The 25,109-nt window shown below is 36.2% G+C and overlaps 1 protein-coding gene across 1 annotated transcript in view; it reads right to left on the bottom strand.

The window, feature by feature from the left end:
• Positions 1-907: 907 nt before the first annotated feature.
• The window catches only part of PRTG (protogenin), a 114,532-nt gene continuing 90,330 nt past the window's right edge, over positions 908-25,109 (bottom strand). Inside the window, exons 13-20 of the mRNA XM_019732216.2 lie at positions 24,720-24,906; positions 23,900-24,027; positions 22,490-22,660; positions 16,662-16,844; positions 13,875-13,995; positions 12,591-12,756; positions 10,001-10,105; positions 908-9,514 (exon numbers count right to left, since the gene is read on the bottom strand). Of these exons, the coding sequence (XP_019587775.2) occupies positions 9,110-9,514; positions 10,001-10,105; positions 12,591-12,756; positions 13,875-13,995; positions 16,662-16,844; positions 22,490-22,660; positions 23,900-24,027; positions 24,720-24,906 (1,466 nt within the window). The 3' untranslated portion in view covers positions 908-9,109. The remainder of the gene's footprint in view (positions 9,515-10,000; positions 10,106-12,590; positions 12,757-13,874; positions 13,996-16,661; positions 16,845-22,489; positions 22,661-23,899; positions 24,028-24,719; positions 24,907-25,109) is intronic.

Below are 25,109 nucleotides of genomic sequence, written 5' to 3'. Positions count from 1 at the left end.
AATCTGAGGGTTTTATAAATTATTTTAGTCATTTTTCTCTTTGAATATTGCTTATCCTTCATTCTCTTTAGTCTTTCATTTTAGAATGGCTGTCAGATGTATTTTGAATCTTCTCTGTTTACCTTTACTTTGTTTGTATTTCCTATCTATTTATTTCTCTGTGCCAAATTATCCTGAATAATTTCCTCATATCTGTCTTCCAGTTTTAGAATATTCTTTCAGTGTATCTAATATGTGATTTAACAGATTTTCAAAAATTCAATTACTGTATTTTTTTTTATTTCTGGAAATTTTATTCATTTCTTTTACTAATATACTCATTCTTTTAAAAAAATACATGATTTCTTTTCTCTTATATTTCAATTCTTTCTTTTATATTCTCCACAGTCAGCACAATGTCATTTCAAGAAGTTACTATTCTATTTTTCAGTTCCTCTTTCATTCCCAAAATTGGGAGTTTAAAAAAAGAATTCAGTTATCTTAAAAAGTTTGTTTGAGTCATATTTTATCTGTTATTTCTAATTTTTTGGTGGGAGCGTTTTCAATATTCTCTTAACCACTTTTAATAATAATATTAAAAACCAAAAATTCTTACCTCAATTAGAACTGTGTCTATCTGGATAAGCCCACAGCTCTTACACTACCTAGTACTTAGTTCCTGAGGTAAGCAACCATACACTGGAGTGGGGAAATTGGTTTTTTCCTTACTGCTATTTAGTGAATTCCAGATAAAAACAATTCTTACATACCTTAAATAGACTCTATTCTTATTGCTTGCAGTAGACTCTATAATAATCATCCCATCCCAGGACATGAAAGCCATCATTCCATACATTGCAAGTTTTTATTCTCCATTCCCCAAAAGAAAACTGAAGAGTAAAAGAAAACATAGGTTTTTCTTTTTTAACTAAGGAAATTTTTATTTAAACTGTGCAATCAATCAGTATTTAGACAGCAGTTTCATAAACATTTTGGCATTTAAACTTTTATTCATTTTTGGCATGACCTGTAGGGTAGTATATAAACTACCCTGAGGAGGGGGAAAATACTAGGCAATATTTACTATGATGCTAGAAAAAGAAAACAAACCCACATTATTAAACAAAATATGTTTTAAGAAGACATTAAAAAGGTACATTCAAAATCAAGGCAAACATTAGCTTTCTTCATGCAATGGAATTCACAGAGCTGATCCCCTGAGTCAAGTATAAAATTAAAATAGCTCAGCTCCAGAGTCCATTAGCAAGTCTGCAAATGCTGCCCTTACAAGAATATGGTATATAGAGTGAAAGGATCCAGAACACCCATAATATGAAATAATATAGCTGGCACCCACACTTTCATTTAATTCACATCTTTGAAAAAAAATTTTTAAATCACACATACATAGACATGAAATTCTGTCCAACAACAGCAACAAACAGACAAACTTAATATATATCCTCTACTCTACTGATAGGCTAAGACAATGTGTGTATATTTAGGCTTTGCAAATTCCTGTAACAGGCTCAAGTTGCTAATCATTGGTAATGATTTTCACTTGCAAACAAAATAGATATGCGGATTATAATAAAGAGAAGAAGAATGTTTTAGGGAAAATGTTTAAATATTTTTGTTGTTGTTTTTAAAGACAGTTCCACAGAAAAATAAACTTCCATAACATAAAATTTTAAAGATAAACTTTGTAAGTTAGGACTGTGCCTAATGCCATGAAGTACTTCCGAGATATAAACTTGAGTAAATCTGCAAAGGTGTTCAGAATCTCATGGATTATACTAAGAGTGATACTGGATGGTACAAGAAAAAGTTAGGGAAAATATTTCTTAGCTCTAAAAAAAGATGATAATCATATAATTCTTCCCAATAAATCTTAAAGGTAGATTTGAGTAAACTAGAATAAGTGCCAGTAGGTGTTGCCCTATATAAAATTCATTCCAAGTAGTTTAAAGAAATGTTAAAATGCTCCATAATCTTGAAAAAGTAGATCTGTCAGAGAAAAATCCTAAAAATGCACATTCTCTTCACCCATCTACCCTTCTGGGGACATTTGACTCTCTCCTTAAATCTTTAAACGCCAAGATATTTTAAAAAATGAAAGATTTAGCTTGGTGTGAAATGATTTCCTGTTTAGTACTTTCAAAAGTACTGTAAATGCCCGTTTCCTGTTATAGATTTACCTACATTACAGATGAGTGTTTAAATCCCATTCTATATCTTTTACCAACCACTTTCTTCTGTTAGTTTTTTTGGTGCATATACAGGAAATGCAAACATTTTTCATTTTAGTACAGGTAAAATGTAATTGGAAAGGCTGAGCTGTAAAGAAAAGAAATCAGTTATGTTTCACAGCCTTGTAGAAATTACTTTTGGATATAATTATTTTCACTTCAATTTTCTTTTAGCTTTCAAAGAACTATTGCTTCATTCTGCACAACAAATTATCCTCATTTCATGGACAGAGAAGCACAGAAATAGGTTGAGAACTTTCCTACCAAACAAGTCTCAAAATAGCCAATGACTAGAATTTAGGAGCTTCAATGACTCATCTTATTCTGCTTGTTCTACTGTACGATTCTCTCTCAACTCTGCTCCCTCCTAAATTAGTGTGAATAATCAATTAGGTTGCATTCATACAAAAACTGTTGGCTCTTCAGATTTAGCAAGGAAGAATGACTGGTTATACACCTGGCTTTTCCAGTTAATAAATTCCTATTTGGATACAGGGACTACAGAAAAATTAGAAAAGATAAAATTCAATTCTAAACACGTAATCTAATAAAGAAATGCTTGAATAGATAAGGACTCCCGAAACCATGGCTACCTTATTTCTCATGCAACTCTATGCATAAGCATCAGTTTTCAGGCATAATTTTGGCTAAGAGTAATTGAAGGTTTTAAAGGGGGAGGGTAGGAGATGACAAGGGTGAGTTACAGCTCAGTCTCCTAAATTCCTCCTGTGAATAAATGGATGTAACTACGATAGACTTCTCTCTGTTGGTTGGCTATTACTACGTGGCCAGGTTGTGCTGATACAGCAGAAGGCACCATGAACCTGGGTAGTTAAACATCATTTCTTAGCTGAGAAAAAAGCATTATAGTAGAAATCCTATAAACTTGGGAATTGGACCAACTTGGGTTTGTATCTTGGCTAAGCTACTGACTGACCAATCTTTGCCATGTTAGATATTTTAAGCCTCAATTTCCTGATCTCTAAAGTGGGGATAATATTTGCTTTGCAGAATGTAGAAAGTTTAGAGGGATGAAGCCCGTGCTGTACATGTCGCATATACTCAGTAAACGGCATTATCCCTTCCTAGAAACTAGAGTTAAAACGACCAGCATTCTTATCCTTACTCAGAATATCATCATGGTCTCTAACTGATAATGGAGATAGCTTTACCTCTTTAGTTGAAGAAATGCTAAAATTAGGGTAGAATTAGAAACTATTCTTCAAAACTAAAAGACTTAACTTGAAATGATCCAGGCATTATAACAAACTAGAGCTGTGGAAACTAGTTTTCTAGGAAAAGGGACAATTGGAATCAAAGAAGAATGACAAAAAAAAAAAAAAAAAGATAAAATTTCCGAGGAGTTGTTCATGCTGATAAGGTAAGTAGAGGCTCTTGCTGAAACCAATGGGAAATTGAAGGGTTACCAAACTGAAAACCAAAGAGTCAGTAGCTAGTGAAACTGAAGAAATAAACCTAATCTAAAAAGCAGAAAGGATGCCTGTTGCAAATATGCTTTTAAAAGAGAATGAAGAATGAAGTTGAACATAGTCCTGTTCTTCTAGTCTGAGTCCCTATGAAAGTCCCGAGAAAGAGAAAAGGATAAAGTTCAACTATAATAAGAACAGTTTTCAAAAATTTCTCATGAAATTCCATCAAGTTAGAGTCAAATATTTAGGAAACTTTCTGTTAAACACACAGACCTGAAATGTTATTTTACAAAGCACATATTCAAAAAGTTTAAAGCTAAATTGGTTTTGCAAGTGATTTAGAGAGAAAGTTTAACGTAAACATTTAATAGGCCACAAGCCAAGGTCTTCAGAGTTTTGAAATTCTGAAGAAGCCCAAGGGGCACATAACTTCAGTCTTCTGATCACTGTAATGCTGTAGACATTTCATAGGGATCCGAACTGTACAGAAATAAAGTATCTGTGGTAGGGAAAACAATGGCCACCTAAAAAGTCCCTGCTGAAATCCCCAGACTCTGAATATGTTACCACACATGGCAAAAGGGACTTTGCAGATGTGATGAAATTAAGGACTTTGAGATGGGGAGATTATCCTGGATTCCGCAGGTAGGCTCAATCACGAGTCCTTAAAATTGAAGGACCTTTCTCAGAAAAGAGATATGATGATGGAAGCAAGGTCCGAGAGATGCTACGTTGCTGGCTTTGAGAATGGAGGGAAGGGTGCATAGCCTCTAAAAGCCAGAAAAGACAAGGAAACAGACCTTGATTTTGTCCCAGTGAGACCTGTCAGACTACAGACCTACAGAACTGGAAGACAATACATTTGTGTTGTTTTAAGGCCACTAAGTTTGTGGTAATTTGTTGCAGCAGTAATAAGAAAATAATACAGTATCTGTCTGGTAAAAATACAAGACTGTCCTGTTAATCTCAAACACCTTCAAAGGCTTAAAAAGGGAAACTGCCTGAGAAGATTAAAGCCTGGAAATACACACATTGCATTAGCCAGTGATCGTATATCCTGAGCATAAATCAACTTAACACAGAATTCTATATATATGTTCTTCTAAACATCAATAACATTCACAGACAACTGGTTGTATATGGTGATCTCCAGAACCATCTACTCTGTGCTCAGAGCCCACAAAAATTATTTCGACTATTAATTAAACCAAAGCAATTTGACAAGAGACCCATGTGGTAGAAAACAAAGTCTACACAGTACATGTGTAGACTTAGAAAGATCATGGCTCTTTCAATAGAGTTGGAACTTTTTTTTTACATTCAGTATTCAAAATGTACATTCAATGAAATATAAACGTATATGTAAATCACTACAGCCACTGCTGAAATGGAGCCACATCTGGATATTCTTGCATTTAAAACACAACAACAACAACTTTCAATTCCATTTTTGTGACACTCGGGATTGTTTCCAAAGGTGTCTTCATATGGACTTGAACAATGATCCTGAGTCATCAACAGAAGCAAGATTCTGGCAGAAGTCCTTAACAAAGCCAAGACAAACTAATGCAAATCACTGCCATTGTTCCAATGTTGGCACTGCTCTTGTGTGAAGCAAAGGCAAACAAAAGGCATTTCACTGAGGATCTAATTTCCCAATTGTGCCAAAGCTGATTTTTTAAAGCCACTTAGTGGATAAAGCTGTAGCCTTACTTTTAGGCTAATCAACATATAAAACCACAGATGTCATAAAAAAGATTTTTGTTTTACTCAAGGTTCCACTCAAGTTTGAAATGCCAGGCTCCCTTGATGTAATTAAAATATTTCAATGTATTACAGAGCACATCTATCAGAGCACAGCCCACTTAGACAGTGATGTGATTTGTTTGCCTGTCCCATCCTCCTGCTCTCCAGAGCTGAGAACTTCCCTACTATTAAGGGACTGCCTCAAGCCTTCTGAGTTAACCAGTTAATGCCGTAAGCACGAGGAGGACTGCACAGCTATTTCAGGGATTGCCCCAATGCTCTGCAATGGAAAAGCCTGCTGATGTTTCTGTTGACATCTCACACTCAAAAGGTGCTGAGGAAAAATATCATATCATTTGGCAAAAACACCCTGTGGCTGAATCAGCAGAGTTAATGGGAAATCCCTATGTATGCTATTTGTATACAGACCGGGTTCTGGAGAAACATGTTTATTTGACATAAAAACTAGAAACAACAGTTTAATGTACAACTAAATTTGCCTATATGCAGAGGTAACCTTAAATATCTTTGGTTTAAAAAAAAAATTTGCTGATTAAAAAGTACTTGAATAAAAACACTGATAAATACCAATATAATTGTATTGCTTTTAATTACGTAAACTTAGCCCTTTGATATCTTTTGCTACTATAGCTAGATTCCCTATCAGCCTCTAAATAAATTTATTTCAAATCTGCTCATCTTTACTTACTTACAGGCTAATCTATATATTTTAATGGTCTTTGGTATGAAAATATTGATGAACAGTATCTTGTAATATTTGGCATAAAAATGACATGCATGTATCAGTACTTACAGCAAATAAGTCTTTGGAAAAGAAAATAGTTACCATTTGCATATTAGCCCGTTTGGAGTGAAATACCATGAAGTAATACCACTATGAGAGATAAAGAGAGAATCTTCACATTTTAGTTACTATTTCATACTTAAAGCTTCAAAGAAGCTAGCTTTGCCAAGTAAAAAGAAGTCTTTGTAGTACACTAAATATCTTATTCAATGAGACCAAAATATTTAATCTTTGGTGAAAAGATTTTTTTCTCTCCAACAAGTAGTTTCAACAATTTAAAAATACTTTAATACTGTATAGTTGAAGATTTCCTTGCTGAAGAAAAAAAAAATCACACTTGAAATTCTTTGGAACTTTTTGCTGGTAAAGAACTTATTTTAAATGCTCTGGTAACAATAAGGTAGTTAAAATTACTAGTCTATTTAACTACAACAATCAATACAAACCCTATTATTTTGGGTTAGTAACTACTTGTATAAGCTTCATTACCTATAGATGTTTCTAGTTAATTCAAGCTGAGGGAAAATTATAGTCAAATTTTCACTTTCTACTGAAAATTCTTTGGTAACAGGATTATTATGAAAAAATCTGTATAGGAATAAAATGAAAAGGTGAAAAATTAAAAAAATGTACTGGTAAATAATTAGCAAATAGTTACAGCCTAAAGATCTACAATACCTATGGGCCTATTTATCAAAAACCAAATGAATAAAATAACCATCCTCAAGGACTTCAGATCATCTTTCTAGGTTTTCAAAACGATTCAAATTCACACAGTCCTAGACACAGCTTCCATAACCATGATGGAGGATGTTTCAACTTTAGGTTTTGTTTATCTTTTAATAAAAGTTAAAAAAAATAAAACAAACTCATTGTACTCCTTAAATTTAGATACTGATAAAAGTAGGCCCCACATACTTCTACTTACGAACCAAAAAAAAAAACGCCATACCCTGTCAATTTGCCCATGCTTCCATGAGGCAGCTCAAAAGTAACAAAATGTTCCCTGAGTACAGGAAAAAAAAATAATAACACTAGAATAACTTTTAAAGGAGGTAGTATAAAACAGGAGCTATAAAGGCAGGAGCAGCATTTTCATTTTTCCTTGCCTCAGATTATTCACCTAAAGCTCTGCTTTTTCCGTTTTGTCATGAAGCACACACTTAACGTAACTAAATGGGGGCTTTGAATTTAGTTCAGAAGTGGCTGTTGGCACTTAATGTTGGTCTGCTTCTGAACATATCCAGTTTGGCACAAAACTACAGACTAAGAAAACAAAAAATTGTTGCATCATCAGACATTGGGATAGGAGATGCTACAAGTGGGATTATCATCAGTAAAGTTCTTTTGATTTTAGAACACCATTTAACACAAACCCCCTCTAGAAACCAAAGGTTTCGAGAGGAAGCCCATTTAGATTCCTTTTAAAGTGAGGTTCAAAAGTCATTTCCAGATAATTTGAAAAAATACTTTTAAAAGGAGATGAGGTACCCCTCTCTATATATGCTTAATTCTTTATCCTCTCCCACTGTTGGGCATCTAGTAGGTAACTGTCTCATGACTGAGAAGGCCTATTCCTATGCGGCTGAGTAAACAGTTTGCTGATTTCAAATCAGCAAGAGGATTAACTCATTCCTGGAGTTAGCATTCCTCTTTCACAGCATTGACACTGAGGGAAGGTTAAATAGAGTACCAAATTCTCATAAGAATTCAAGAAAATACAAGCAAGGTGGTAGAGGTCTGAATACTTATCCCTAAACAAACCTGCAGGATAACAAACCAAAACCCTTTGATAAGATACTGTACATCAAAATAGTTACTGATAAAATCCAAGAACACTCTTAAGGCAACTTTCTGTACTCTTCTCCTGAACAACTAATTTCATGAATATTTAAAAGATATAAGGCAAAGAATTTCATAATATACAATGGAAGGCACTGTTACCATGATAATCTCATGTTCGTTTTACTGTCTATGGTTGCATTTATCTTCATTCTTAATATTTTATGAAATTTCTTTACCCCTTTAAGCCAAGCTGGGATTAAAAAAACCAGAACAACCCTATCCTGTTCTCTTTAAAGATCTGTTTTCTGCATGGAGTTTTGCAACTAATTCTGAAAATGTTGAAGATGCTTTGCAAACCAGACAGTGCAGCCTTTGGCCAACTGTCAGGCAAATGGGAAGGCAGAAAAGGCACAGCTCTAGGCAGGCTGAGGTTTGGGATACAGCAGGTAAAGCACTCAGACTCTGATGCCCAAAACATGAAGGCCCTTGAAGCAAAGTCTTCTCTATACACTACCCAATAGTTCTGCTCTCGAGAGAGATACTTTTTTGGTCTTGGTCATTCACTAACATCAACAGTCCCATTTTTTTTTCTTCTCAGTGGTTTAACAGTCCTCACAGCCAGAAGTGTTAAATTATACAAACCATACAGATTATTTTGTTTTTAAATCAGAGCTTCAGGTAAACATTCTTACTCACCTACCTATATGACTCCTTTGATCACACACATTACACATACAGCAATGAAAACAAAATGCTACTAGGAAGTATCATTGGTTATGTAGCTGAGATAAACTATCACAACAAACGAGGTAACAAAGTTGTCTTCTGAGTTTGCCAAGTGGCAAACTGAGGTAGATAGTTAGCAAAGAGGCTTTCAAAAGTCCTCCCTTTGCTCCAGTGATATATTTTTATAATCCAGTCAAATACCTTGACTGTCTTTTCACATTGCTGACCATGAAACATTCAATATACGTGAGTTTAAAAATAAAAAATAAAACACATTCAAAAATAGGTGAAATACCCAATAAGACATTAAGATTTTCACAAAAGGCTTTGGCTCCCTGTTCATTGTCCTTCGAACAGAATTAAACATGAGAATACCTGAACATGGCTGTCTACATTGGAAAATCATTTTTATCAAAGCGTACTATGGCCGATGGTGGCTGCAGAATTGCAGAGGAAGTTTGCTCAGCATCTGAGGGTACTGCAGGGTCTTCACACTTCCTCGTTGAGGGATCCCCACCTGAATCACTGCCAGTGAAGGAATCAGAGGTCAGGGGTGTGGTACTTATAACTGAGGACAGGTGTATCTCATCATTGGACTCATGGGAGAACCTTCCAGAATCCCCCGTCTCGTGGCTGCCTTCACTATTCGCTGAATGCTCAGTATCAGCTGCAACACCAAAGGGTCTTGGGAAGCTGGTTGTCTGACCAGGGGAACTGGGGGAGTCTTCATCACTAATTAACACAGTCGTGCCGGGCTGGTAAAAGCAGACCGACTGAGTAAATCTTCTTTGAGGCTGGGCAAAAATACAGAAAACATCATCAGTGATGACAGAATGCTCCTGAAAAATAATAAATCTGGTTTTACGTATTCTATATATTCTGCGATAGCAAACTGTTCAAGTACACGGGTGAAAGGTCATCATCATGAAGGGATTGTCTAGGTCAGTGGCTCCCCACCAAGGACTAGGAGCATATCAGAATTACTGGGGTAAGCGAAGTGTCAAAGGCTTCCTCAATGATTCTGATGCACGGTCTGCTCCATCCCTTTCTCCAGTGCCCTCCACTCCCCACTGAAAACCACAGCTCTAATTACTACTCCAATTGTCATTTCAGTGATCACTCCCCATGGCTCTCTATAGAGTCATGCCCCAAATTAATAAAATAGCATCCAGAAAGACAAGAAAATTAAAATGAAGCATTCATTTACACTTTCCTTTCTTTTTAATTACCGTTTCATATACTACGGGATGCCAAAGATTTTTCTCATTTAGGTGGATTACCTGCTCAACTTTTATCTTCTTAGAATCTTGGAAAAAACGCCATTTTTTCTTAGAGTTGTTTTTAATTATAGGACCATAGCTATTAATTATTAGGTCAGTTCCTCCCTGGAGAAAGAAAAGGGGAAAATGTAAATATTATAGATTTCAGTTTATCACAAGTAGTACACAGAACTTTTTAATGTTAAAAGAGAAAAAAACAGTGATAGCCATTACTGCCCTGTTTCCCCCAAAATAAGACTGGCCAGACAATCAGCTATAAAGCGTCTTTTGGAGCAAAAATTAATATAAAACCCAGTATTACATTATATATTATATTATATTATATGTAAGACTCCAGTCTTACAGTAAAATAAAACCAGGTCTTATATTAATTTTTGTTCCAAAAGATGCATTAGAGCTGACTGTCCGGCTAGGTCTTATTTACGGGGAAAGGTGATATGTCTTCTTTTACATAAGCAGCATATAACAAATTCAGGGTAGTTGTTGGTGATTAAAAAGTTGTAATAGGTTTATACTTAAGAGAGATATATATGGTTAAGTATTTGGGGTGAAGTATAATGATTCCAAAACTTATTTTCACATAGTAGAGCAAACAATAATCTATAAAGAGATATAAAAGTATGACAATATACTGACAATTATTTGTGCATTCATTACGTTTTCTTTTAATGGTTCCATATGTTTGAAAAATTTTAAAGCAGTTGAGAAGGAAAATAAATGGGCCCATATATGCTCAACAATATAGCAATAGATGGGGGATCAACTCTTAGGCTAACCCGAGGCTGGCAAGACTTGTCCTCCAAACTGGCTTCCTGGCTTTACGTCAGGCCTCACTTGGCTCTGCCTCCTTTCCCTTTGGGTTCCCGTTCTTTTTCTCCATGTTTTCCTCCCTACTCAGCTTCTCCCCAAACCTTTCTCATGTCTAGCTCCAAGTTAGTAATAATGGAATTACAGTGTATTTTAGTACTTTTTATGCTTATTTAAAAGGTTTTAGGTTCCAATATTCTAGATTAATTTGAAATAAGTTGAATGGCTTACATTTGTCATCAGCAAACAAAAGCTGAATTAAGTTGCAAACAAAAAAGACAACAGACATATCAAAAATCAATTCATGGGTGGCCGGATGGCTCAGTTGGTTAGAGCGCGAGCTCTCAACAACAAGGTTGCCATTTCAATTCCCCCATGGCATTGTGGGCTGTGCCTCCTGCAACTAAAGAATGAAAACAGCCACTGGACTTGGAGCTGAGTTGCGCCCTCCACAGCTAGATCGAAGGACAACTTGGAGCTGATGGGCCCTGGAGAAACACACTGTTCCCCAATAGTCCCCAATAAAATTAAAAAACAAAACAAAAACGTATTTCTTTAAAAAAAAAATCAATTAATTATTATTTACTCATAATATAGATAGTAGATAAATACCACTGTACTAAGATACAAGTAGATTGCATTTGTTAAATATAATTGTATAAAATTTAATACCAAAATTGAATGAAATTGTTATATTTTCATTACTCTAAATTTTAGGGAAGGGTTAGGGAAAAACAATTTATAGCAGAGTTTGGCAAATTTTTTCTGTAAAGAGCCAGATAGTTAATATTTTAGGCTTTGCAGGCTACATATGGCCTCTGTCACATTTTCTCCTTCACCTTTTTTTTTTTTCCCCCAAGGAAAAAAAGCATTCTTAGCTCAAGGGATGACCACACAAAAACAGGCCATGAGCTGGCCTGGGCTTGGCTGTAGTTTACTGACACTTGATTTATAGCACATTGGTTATGAGAGCTATTATAATAATGCACACTCTCTAATGTTGCAATGTGACTAAAAATAATTTTCAGTTGGTGTTCATAATGCTTATCACTGTACTATTATTACATATAATGGAAAGGACATGAAGTAACATCCCCCAATGACATTCTTCACTATAGCCAACTTCCTATGGCCATAAAGGGAAGGATCATGAGACATCTATTGAGATGCTCCATATTTTTAAAAATGATATTCATACCTGGAATGTTCTGATGGTCAATTCAGAAAAAGCAGTCAAAGTAAGCGCAAAGTAGATTAATAAATACAGGGCGATTCACTTCATCATAGATATAGACTAATAACCCTGGTGTCTTTATTTAAGACAGTTTGGCTCCATATAATCCCATCTAATTGAATTTATACTACATTCTCTTTTTTTCCTATATCTCTTTTGTCTTTCACTCTTTTATATTTTGTCTATCTTCTTGTCCCCAAATATTTTATGTAAGGAAGGATCTGAGTGAAACGATTTCACATTTTCTTAAGTGGAATATAGATATAATAGTCAACATATAATTTTTTTAACTTTTATTTATTTAAGTGTGTTTTCCCAGGACTCATCAACTCCAAGTAGTTGTTTCAATCTAGTTGTGGAGGGCTCAGCTCACAGTGGGCCATGTGGGGATCGAACCGGCAACCTTGTTGTTAAGAGCACCGTGCTCTAACCAACTGAGCTAACTGGCTGCCCCAACATGGAATTTTTTGGTAAGTAAATTTTACACATGAAAGGAAGATTAATGGAGGTAAGGATTATGCAGCACATTGGTCTCGCAGCTGGGAGTACCTTTGCATCAATGAAGCTGTTGGGCATCATCATTGGCATTAAGGTGTCCTCATTTTCTACAGCCCCTTCCAGGTTCTTTCCTACTTCATTTCCACCGGCTAGGGAGGTACTGGTACGAGATAACGATTGAGTTTCATTCCGTGCCGTCTTGGAAGCAGATGATTTTCTGATACAGTGCAAGAAAAGGAAATCTAATTGTATTGACGATACAGGTAAATGTACCAAACTTGGCCTATAATCACAACTTTGCACACAATGGAGTTCTTTAATACGTGTTTCTCAAATATCTTTAGAACCTGAGTATTAGGTGTTAACTCTAACTCACTGCTGGAAACATTTATGATTTGAGGAAGCTTCTTTATTTCTTTTTGCCCCAATATCTTATATATAGTTACTTTTTACAAACCCTTAATAAGAACCTAAATATTTACAAAGCACTATTTTTATTAACTTTATTTGTAATTATGCATAAATTATCATTTTTAATTTACATGTTCTCCTTCAGGTATGCAGACTGTCACACTGATATCACAATTCACTTGTCAATTAACAATGGCAAATTTACAGTAGCACTTCTGCAAGATTTAGGCATCACTACAACACTATGAATAAAGATTTCATTAAAAATTCTTAAAGTGAGGAATTTGGACAATAAAACTAAGCCAATTCTATATACAAAAAGATGTTAGAACTAACTTTTCATTAATATAATGTTTTCCAAGTATGATTCTATACACAAGTATCATAAAAGAGTAAACTTGGAACAACCTAAGCTTATGGAGGGAGTCTAGTGATGTGCATTCCCTAAAAATGACATGTATTTGACTTTGCTTTTTTCAAAAATTTAAAAAAGAACCTGAAGAAAATAAAGCAAAAGCCAAAATATATAAAAGACTAGAAATATACCAGTTCGCTGAATGCTGAGAATTTAGCTGACGTCAAACTACAGATGAGATTGCCTGACAGAGATTAAGCATGTCATTTTTTTTTTAAACTGAAGGATGTACTCTGTGTTTCTCAAAATACTAAGGAAATGACAGCAACTAGGCCCTCATTTAACAAAATTTTATCGGCACTGTAAATTCTTCACCTGGCAAGAAAATAATCCCCTTCCAAAGTGAGTACACATCCCTATAGCTGTAAGAACTCGAGAGATAATGCGTTTATTTTAAAGTAGAAAATCCCAGTTACTCTAAAAGGCACTTGGCTTCAATTTGCTTCTTGTGGTCACTGCAATTTAAATGTTTTTTAACCACCTCAACATCTCTAGCAATAGAAACACACCTGGCTTTACTTCGGTATATCAGGATGAGAACACAGATGAGGATACAGGTCAAGGCTATGCCAACACCTACAGCAATGCCGGTCATTGATTTCTGGTCCAGATGGTAATAGCCTGAATAAACTAGAAGGAGAAAAACATTTACTCAGAATCAAAAAAATATCAATGGTTCCATTTATCATAATTATCAGACAGATATTTGCCTTTCTATAATTTTCCTTCCTCTCATAGGAAAACTTTTGATAATATCTAAGCAGAAAAGACACATATTACACTTTTATCAGTGATCTCAAAGATCAGTTTATCTTCCCATAGTGAAGATTCTAAATATGAGTTCTAGACATATTATTACATCAAACGTGAACATCAGTTTATAATTTATAATGCTAAAAGGCACAAGGCACAGTTGTTCCTTGATGGACCAAAGATTAGCTTTCATGTCATATCACCTCAAAAGCAGAGCTACATTAGATTAGTTTCCCATTTATGTGTTTGCATTTACACAGCAGCGCTTCTCACACTGATGTGCATATGATTCACTAGGCAGTATGTTAAAATGCAGATTCTGACTCACTAGTTCTGGTGTGGGGGCCATGATTCTGTACGTCTTACAAGCTCTTGGGCGATACTCGTGCTGCTGGTCCCTAGACACCTTCAGTAGCAATGTATTTGAGATGCCAATACGAGCTGTGCTCTCCATTTCCCCTACTGATATGGTAGCTACTCTGGCTATCCCCTTCCTGTGCTTAAATCTGATTGCCCTGTTTTTTATTTCCTCTCTCTCTTTCCCTGGGCATGTGTGTCCTTCTCATTCATTCTCTCTTCCTCTGTCTGTCTCTGTCTGTCTCTGCCTCTCTGGCTCTCTCTCTCTCTCTCTCTCTCTCTCTCTCTCTCACACACACACACACACACACACACACACACACGCACACACCAATAAATGACTATCCTCTAAAGAGCTATGAGCCCTTCCTTAATTCTGTCCTGAGTTCAGCTGGCATTTCCTCCATTTAAACCTGTTGCCCCTCCGCTCCCCACAGGCCCACTCCCTCAGAGAGGAAAAAAAGGAGGTGTCTAGTCCTGCACCACAGGGGGCCCTGGCTTCCTTCAGAACAGGACAGTTGCCCTGAGTGGAGTTAGGGTGGCTCTTTAAAGACTTTTTTTTTCAAATAAACAAACGGGACTATGTCAAACTAAAAAGTTTTTGCACAGCAAAGGAAACCACCAACAAAACAAAAAGACATCCTATTGAATAGAAGAAGATATTCTCCATTAAGACATCTGATAAGGGATTAACATCCAAAATTCATAAAGAACTCATACAACTCCACACCAAAAAAACAAACAATCCAATTAAAAAATGGGCAGAGGATCTAAATAGACATTTCTCCAGAGGACATAAAATAGCCAAAAGACATGTGAAAAAAAGTTCAACATTATTAATCATCACAGAAATGCAAATTAAAATCACAATGAGATACCACCTCACTCCTGTCAGAATGGCTATCATCAATAAATCAACAAACAACAAGTGCTAGCAAGGATGTGGAGAAAAGGGAACCCTCATGCACTGTTGATGGGATTGCAAATTGGTACAACCACTATGGAAAACAGTTTGGAGATTCCTCAACAAATTAAAAATAAAACTACCTTATGACCCAGCAATTCCACTTCTGGATATTTATTCGAAGAAATCCAAAACACTAATTTGAAAAGATATATGCTCCCCTATGTTCACTGACGCACTATTTACAATAGCCAAGATATGGAAGCAACCCAAGTACCTGTACATACATGATTGGATAAAGAAGAAGTGGTACATGTATAAAATGGAATATTACTCAGCATAAAAAAGAATGAAATCTTACCATTTGTGATAATACGGATGGACCTAGAGGGTATTAGGCTAAGAGAAATAAGTCAGACTAAGAAAGACAAATATCGTATGATCTCACTTCTGTGTGGAATCTAAAGAACAAAATGAATAAATGAAACAGAAACAGATTCATAGATACAGAGAACAAACTGATGGTTGCCAGAGGGGAAGAAGGTTGGAGAGCTGGAAAAAGGTGAAGGGATTAAGAAATACAAATTGGTAGTTACAAAATAGGTATGGGGATGTAAAGTATTGTCCAGAGAATATAATCAGTAATATTGCAACAACTATGTATAGTACCAGGTGGGTACTAGACTAATTGGGGGCATCATTGTATAAATTGCATAAATGTCTAACCATTATGCTGTACACCTGAAACTAACATAAAATAATACTGAATGTCAACTGTAATTGGGGGAAAAAATTTTTTTTAATTTTAAAAAGAAAAAGGTATTTTTTTTTCAATTGCTTTTCTGGACAGAAACAACTTTCTTTCTGGAAAGGTTATTTTTCTGTGGTGAAAACTCTTAATGAAAACCATGCTCTTCTGAGCTTGAACACCACAACCACCACTGCTATTTATTTCCATGAAACCTCCCGGGACGCCTACTACTCCCATCACTTCAGGGTGGTGTGTGCCTCTACTGTTTTGGTGGTTGCACAGCTGAGATGAGAGATAACTGGGACATAGTGATCTGAAAACTGCAGTTAATTCTGAGGTTAGTTTGTCTCCTTCTATAAGTGCAGGGAAGAGCCATGCAGCTCTACAGCATCACTGGCAACAATTCAAGGAACTGAGTACAGGTTTCGGGATATGGTCATGGTAGGAGCAGAAATAAAGTGCAGGGGAGCTGAAAAATACATCTGACTTTCTTTTCTTAACAAAAATCAGTAACGGTGACAGTGTACAGACCTTTAGCATCAGCAGAATCTAAACGCTTGGGTCTCTGATTTGATTCAGAAGTTTCCTTTGGAAGTACTGCCAACTCCACAGAATTTGAAAAGGGTCCTTCCCCCACTTCATTGGATGCAGATATCTTGACAATGTACACATTTCCTGCCACCAGGTTTTCTAACAAAGCCATGGTTATTGCCCCTATAAATAAATACATCAATTACAAATTAAGTAAACATTGCCTTTTATTCATTATTTTAATCACACAATCATGGTCCTTTATTTTAAAAATATTTTTCTGATTATGAAAGTAACACATATTCATTGTAGAACATTTGGCAAATAATGCTAAATATAAATGACAATCTCCCATTGTTAACATTTTGGTGTATCTATGTGTCTGCACCACACATGTGTGAGTACATATTTACTACATGCATTTTTCTATCCTAGAGTTTTTATTTAATGTAATACCACGCACACTTCCCCTACATAATTCTTCTTTGTAATTTTGTTTTAGGAGTGGTTCTTAAGAGTAGCGTGCATTTTTTTGTTTTTTATGTATATGTTCTTTTACAAAAAATATATATATACACACACACTCGTATAATGTTTTTACTCTTTACATACAAAAACATTAAAAAGATTTTATTATGGAATTTTCAAACATGGGTAAAGAGCAAATGGGATAATGAACCCAGATTCAATAATATTAAAAATCCAATATGAGAGTCTTTTTTTTCTTTTAGAAATGTTTAAACTACCATGGTAATCACTGTGATAGATGACCTTATCCTTACTTCTTAAATTAGAAACAACACAACTACTTTTGAAAGCATGAAAATATGTTTCACCCTCCTAATCATTGTCTAAGATTTCTTGAATATAAACAGGAAAGAAAATGCTAAGGTTATGTAGGAACCTGTGTGGAAGACTTAGACCTCAGATTAACTATCAAAATACCACCACCAATCTGCTTAGCATCTATTATACTTCTCTCCAAAATTAATCTTCATTTGAATTTATATATGCATTTTGGTATCAAAAAGTATTTTCTCTGTTGGCATGACTGCTAAGGAGGATCCTTATTTATAAATGACACTGATATTTCTTGAGGGGGTCTGTCTGCTCTTGTTCTGCCACTGCACTGAAGTATTTTTGTTCCAAAAGGGACTCCCATCCTAGCAATCAATCCTAATGTTAAGAAAGGTGTAACAGAAATTCAACCAGAAAATTGTTCCAGCACTGCATTTATAGGTGGATATTCACAGGGGAACCTAGCTTTTCTACTGCAATTTCATCTCATTTTTTCCTGACTCAGGGAATCGTTACAATAGCTTCAAAGAGCTTACGATAGTTTGTAGCAGTCGCCTCCAGGCCAGAGCTGGCTACTCTAGCGCACTTGTAAGAGTATATTTCATTATGCAAGTGAAATGTGGGGTGACTTAGAGCTGAGGACATGATTCAGAGGCCACCTCTGCAGGTCACATGGTGTGAGGCAGCTGAACCAAGTGGCAATGTGAAGAGCCAAACACAGCTTGTTTTCATATTCTTTGGTTTCAACTTGGCCTGAAGAGAGTGTGAGCTACTTGAGTATACAACTGTTAAATAAACAAACTGACCCCTATTTAGAATCAGGAAGAATCTTTCCACTCTTACCATGTTCTTAGGCAGGTGAATTTAAAAACTAAGATGTACTGTGACATGTTACAATTAGCTAAAAAGAAGAAAATTTCAATTTCTCCACAAATTGACATATAAAAAAATTGAGTTTCCATTTTATCATAGAATACTTTACACATAATTTTTAAAAGTGTGCGGCAAAAACTAATCATTGCCTGAAATTAAAAGTCTTTTCATTTCATTTAAATGTTATAAGCGATGAGCTGAGTGTGCATTTGTGTGCACGCGTGCTTCCCTTCCTTCAGACAAAAAAAATAAAAAAGGAAACTATAACATTCCGGTTCCCCAATGAGCACACTCAAAGCACACTCAAACATTAAAGTGAGCTGTCTGTCCCTATATTCTCTCAGCAGACTATCTCACTCCCAGTGTGATTATTTCAGTCTACTGCCTTTTACATGTGTCTGAATCTTTAGCTAGACTAGGATTTCACAAACCAGACAGTGTAATAGTTGTATCAATGTTGATCAAATGTTGGCATGCTACCGACTAAGTAATTTGTGACTTGGGGCGCATTACTTAACTTTGCTTTCCTCATGGGGGCAATAATTCACACCTCGGTAATTATTATAAAGACTAAATAAACTACTATTGGCCAGTGTCTGACCCAAGTGTATATACTTGATGAAAGTAAATCTTCTGCCTCATCTATGACCTCCCCCCTTCCCTTTCTGGAGGACAGGAAATTTTTTTCATATTTCAACAGCATAATTTGATTGAACTGCTAGCATAATGCTTTATACAAAAGAATTCTCAGTAAATGCCAATTGAACTTATATTAAAATATAAGCTATTTGTAACCAAAGGAGTGTTCATTTAAAATGTAAAAGCAAAGGGTAAGATTTCTAGGTTGGAGAAGCATCCCAGAATGCAGTCTCAGACCTTTCCATCTTCCATCCACACTTTCTAAGTGATTTTTTTTCCAGTTCCACAGTCTTAAATATCATCTACACCCCGATGACTTCTAAGTTATGCCACTAGTCCCATGAACTTAACCTTCCCACTGCTTGCTCAACCTCTTTACTTGGACATCTAAGAGGCATCTCAAATTTAACATGTTCAAAACCAAACCCTTGGTTTTCCCCACCAATTTTGCTTCTCTTTTTTCTTACACCCGATATAAATTTGCAGCAAATCTAGTAGGCAGTTCATTCAAATTATGTTCTAAGAGTTTCTTACTACCTTCCTCATTATCACCCCATTCTCACATGGATACCTGTGTATTAAATAGTCTCCTAACTTCTCTTACCTCCTTATAATCTATTTTTCTGGTGACTGCCAGAGTAATACTTTTAAAATGTAAATCTGAACAAAAGTCTCCAATGTCTTCCATCTTTCTTAGAATAAAATCTATGGTCCAGAATGTCTGACCTACAAGATCTGCCCTCAGTTACCCCCCACCCACTCATTTCCCGCTGTCTGCTCCCCCCCCAACCCCAACCTCCCTGTCCTTGTTCCGCTAATATGCCAAGCACACTACTGTCTCAAGCCCTTTGCACTTCCCCAGATATCCACATGGGTCTGCTCAGATGTCATTTCTTCCAAAAGAACTTACCCTACTACCTCCCATCACTTTGTCTTTTCCTCCTATTATAGTTTTCTTTATAGTACTTATGACACTACCTGAATATTTGTATATTTGTTTGTGTGTTACCTTGTAAGTTCCAATGAGGAAGGGACATTGTTTTGTTCACTGTGATATTTCCAATGCCTAGAAAAGAGCCTGCCACATAATAATCATTCAATAAGAATTCATTTAATAAATCAATTATGTTCCTACTATTAGTAATCCAATTTATTTGGCAAATGTTGAGTTAAATGGATTCCTTTAGTAAAGGACTTTAGTTTCCAATGTGACTTTCTAATGGGAGGGAATGGTATACGATGTTTCTCAAATTTATTTAGTCATGGAACTTTTTTTTTTTTTTTTAAGATTTTATTGGGGAAGGGGATCAGGACTTTATTGGGGAACAGTGTGTACTTCCAGGCCTTTTTTCCAAGTCAAGTTGTTGCCCTTTCAATCTCAGTTGTGGAGGGTGCTGTTCAGCTTCAAGTTGTTGTTCTTTCAGTCCTAGTTGTGGAGGGCACAGCTCAGCTCCAGGTCCAGTTGCCGTTGCTAGTTGCAGGGGGCACAGCCCACCATCCCTTGCGGGAGTCAAACCGGCAACCTTGTGGTTGAGAGGACACACTCCAACCAACTGAGCCAAATGGGAGCTCAGTGGCAGCTCAGCTCAAGGTGCCGTGTTCAACCTTAGTTGCACGGGGCGCTGCCCACCATCCCTTGGTGGGACTCGAGGAATTGAACTGGCAACCTTGTGGTTGAGAGCCCAACTGGCCCATGTGGGAATTGAACTGGCAGCCTTCGGAGTTAGGAGCATGGAACTCTAACCGCCTAAGCCACCGGGCCGGCCTAGTCATGGAACTTTTTTTAAAGAGGGGCACCTTTATGATCTTGGGAAACTCATGCTATGGGGAACAGAGTTCAGGAATTGCTGTAGGAGCATGATTTCCTTTAGTGCCTTTTAGATTTTATAATAACTGAGTAGTTTGTGCTGATTTACTATATATCAGGAAGTGTAAAGGCTGTAATTTCTGATCCTTTAAATTACACACAATTTCATATTACATTTCTGCTAAACCATTTTAGCATGTACATCTGTTGAAACTGTTATAGGAAAAGAAGGTTCTTGGCTTCACATAGGAAAGAATTCAAACATCTGCCTGCGTTCTGTGTCTGGCAGCACGTAGGGAGCAGGCTTGGAATCCAACCTTAGTTCCTTCTTTTGCAAAAACAGTCCTCATGCCCCTTCCCTATATTAAAACTGTGAAATGATTTACAGCCACAGGAGTGACAGGAGAGACCAACAGAAGAACTGCCCCGCTGAGCCCAATCCAAACTACAGACCCACAGAATTGTGAGAAAATAAAGTGGCTAAGTTTTAGAGTGGTTTGTTACGTAGGTAGCAATATATAAGCAATAGAACTTTAAAATTGTATTGCTGGAAAGTACTTTAATTACTTTCACGTTTCTTCAGTGACTAGGAAATCACTACTTAGTGGGGCACCTGCTCAATGAAAAATATGAATATACAACTAGCAAAACTTCATTTAAAGTTACCATTTGTTTATTTTACAACTACATAAAGAGTTGTATATTACATACACATAAGTGTCTTTAAAGTTTACTTTCTTAATTGGGTAAACAGTCCCCTAAAAGGTAAAATGTATGTGGAAGTACTATAACATGTTTAGAATATGGGGACAGCCAACAAATTCCCTTCTTGAAATTCTTCTTAAGCTTTTCATTGCTGGGCAAACTGTTCTTTTTCTAGCATGCACATCTGAATTAAGAAAATGCCAAAATAATGAAGTTTTACTATTTACGTGATGGCCTGTCTAAAGACTGGCATTAGGACTGGTCCAAATGAAGGACTCAAAACTTTTAAAAGGATATAATGATGAAAGCATGCAGTAAGAACGTTAAGAGTTTTAGAATTCAGTTTTACTCAGCTAAACAAAACCCCTAGTGTTAAAAAATTAAATTCGGTGTTCTTAAGCCCTAATCAGCCTTTGCCTGTACTAATGTGGACCCTAATATTCATATGGGTCAATTTAATTGCAAGTGGACCATTTTAGTAGCTGTACAAAGGTCTTCTCCCTTAAACAAGGTCCTCTTCCAGTGTTTGTTACTGTAGTGCAAGACCCATCACCACCGGAAATCAAGTAATTATAACAATTGTCCTTCCCTTACCCCTCTCCCACCTCCTTAATCTACCAAGTCCTGCAGATTTGACCTCCTTAATCTTTCAACCATCCTCTCCTTTTCATCTCAATGCTCACAACCCTAATCCAGGTTTTTAGCATCTCTTTCCTGGACCATTACAATTACTTCCTAGTCTTTTTGTATTACTCTTACCTACCCCCCTCCTCCTCAGCCCAACTTCTATTCACAATATTTAGAGTGATCTCTCTGAAATGCAAATCATATGCTTGTGCTTAAAATATGGTGACGGCTTCCCAATGCTATTTGAATAAAATCAAAATCTTTAATAGTTACTTCATAAGTATAAATTCAAAACAAACTCTAGATCCCTCTTTCCGTTTGTTTTCCTAGCATTAATAATCACCCTTCATTCTCTTTGGTAATTTAAGATCATATTTACCTTCTCGGTGTAGGACCTGCCACTCTCCTGCAATCCAGGCCTTTCTCGACGCATACAAGATAGTATAGCGCGTCACAACTGTCTCTGGGCCATCAGGGGGTTTCCAAGAAACCAGAGCAGTGTCATCCTCTATCAGCGTCACTTTTACTCCAACTGGTGGGCCTGTTGGTGCTGTGCACACATGTAGAAAATATGGTATTACTAGGATAAAATGGTCATAAACACTCAAATACCTGGCTAATACACTGACAGGCATAGAAATGAGTTTGAAAAACTAGAATCCACCATAAAAACATCTAAAAATCACAGCTTTTACAGATTATTAGTAATAATAGTAAAATACTATTTTTCTTCTTTTTCTGAAAGCTAACTTCACATTTATAATGTTCGAAACATTAAGAAATATATAAAGGAGATGGTAGATTCCTACATGGGGAATTACTAAGTCAGAGAGTGTAGCTTTTTTAGGGTTTTTGATATGATTTTGCCAAACTGATTACTAGATAGGTTAACAGTTCCACTAGTAGCCCCTGCTCATTAGATACTGAGTCTTATTCTATTAAGTACTAAATCTAAACTACATTTCTTACTAAAACATCTATAGACTACATAGTCAACTTGACCTAAGAAGCCACAGAATACTTCTGAGAACAAAACTATTCAGTTATTCTCCAAAAAGTTGTGAATCAGTGAGTTTATAGGGCAGACTTTACACTAATCATGTATAAAAAGTAGTGAAGTCTTGAGATTTTAACTGACCACATTTTTAATATGAGCTAAAAGTGTGAAGAGCTGGGTTTTGGCACCACATTGCACATGGAGTGTTATCAAAACTATAGCGAAGAAGCCCTTGCTCGCTGAAATAAATGTCCTTTGCTTTCTCTCTGAATAATTAATATAGAGGCCCTTACAGATCATCTAGGGTCTTCATCTCTGTTCTAGAGAAAAGGAAATGCAGGTCTAGAGACATGAAATATCTTGGCTAGAACCATAGGTAAGCTATAGAATCGGTGCTCAATCAGGTATCACATCCACTGCACTGTGCACAGCATCAAGCGACCACTCATATGGACATAGGTTCTAATGTGGGCTCCTAACATTACTAACACATGCATTAGTCACACATTCGCATTTTAAAGGATTCTGGTGCAGCCTTGAACAGGACAGCTGATTTAAAAAAATTTAGTGTTCCCTACAGAGATACTAAATTTAAGCCCACTTGCTTGTGCAACACATACACAGAGAGGAAAGAAATTAAATTTAATACAGGAAAAGACGTTTCAAAAGTTAAGAAACAAAACAAATACATACACATCAACTGGTAGGTGGCAACCAGGGTAGCCTTCTCTTCAAAGTGACACGTATTTTTAAAACATTTAGATGAAACCCTAAGGGAGCTGCTTTCTTTACCTTCTGGAAGCGTAGAATGGTAGACAACAGGGCTCCAGGGACTGGAAAGCTGATCCACATGCAATCGAACAGCAAATTCGTATTTGGTGTTTGGTTCTAGACCTTGAACCAACATGTGAGTTTCTGATCTATAATAGTGAGCAATGAATTCGTTAACGCTGGTGGCACATTGTTTCTAAAAGAGTGTCAGTACTTCCAATCAATACAGGTGGGGAGGGCATACAGGTATTACTCATTAGCTCCTATTTTCTTTAAAAACAGTTTTTACACTGGACGAGCAATGTGATTGCTAAGATACTATATTTAGTATTATCCCATAAAAATAAGCCTACAAATGGCCTCTCTGAAAGGAAACTAGGAAATTAACAGTATATGAATGTCCTAATATAAAGGGATTTCCTCTGAAATATTGGAAGTCCAGTTATTCTCTCAAATCATAGTGATGGGCATCTTATCTATAAACGAGAAAACATGATTACTAGCTTTATTTTTTGATGCCAGCGTGAAAATGGTCTTTTGTTTCCTTCTGTAAACATGCGTTTCATTAGCTACTTGAAAGTGAAAATAGCTTCTTGCCTAATCTTTTTGCATGAGGCTGGGGAAACAAAACAAAAAAATCATTTACAGAAGGAAATTAATTGTCAAAAAATGCGGTTTCAGAACTGAATATGGTAAAGATACAAACTCCCCAGAACATTGTATAAGTCAGACAAGTCCTGAGACAAATGGTTATAGCTGAAGCTCAAGCTGGTCCAAGATGGTAAGAAGTATGAATGGGGAGGACAGCAAAAATACCCAACCATTAATAGAAGCTACATACGTTTGAAGGTATAGAACCAAAGAAGCATTTTGCAGGCCGACAGGGTTACAGCGGATGGTGTAGTTAATTATTTGTGCAGTGGTGAATGCAGGCCTCCTCCAGTGCAGGAAGATGGAAGATGAGGTGTTAGCCTTCGCATAGAGATGGTGGGGGGGTGGTGGAGGAGGGACCATGCGATCACGAACAGCTATTGGAAAAGATAATGTTAATTTACCTCATGGCCTAACATTTAATATAGAAAGTGGTAAATGGTAAAATCATAATATCCCACCCTATAAGTTGACTTTAGGTCTTTCTTCCATGAAAGGTTTGTAGTAGTCTAGAGATTATTCAAATCTGAGCAACTCTTCCATAAGTTAGATAAGGAATCAAATATTATCAATATTTAGA

The sequence above is a fragment of the Rhinolophus sinicus genome, linkage group LG03, assembly GCF_036562045.2.
Source record: "Rhinolophus sinicus isolate RSC01 linkage group LG03, ASM3656204v1, whole genome shotgun sequence".
NCBI lineage: Eukaryota > Metazoa > Chordata > Mammalia > Chiroptera > Rhinolophidae > Rhinolophus > Rhinolophus sinicus.
The sequence above is the reverse complement of the archived record's forward strand: the minus strand, read 5'-3'. Positions and strand labels throughout refer to the sequence as shown.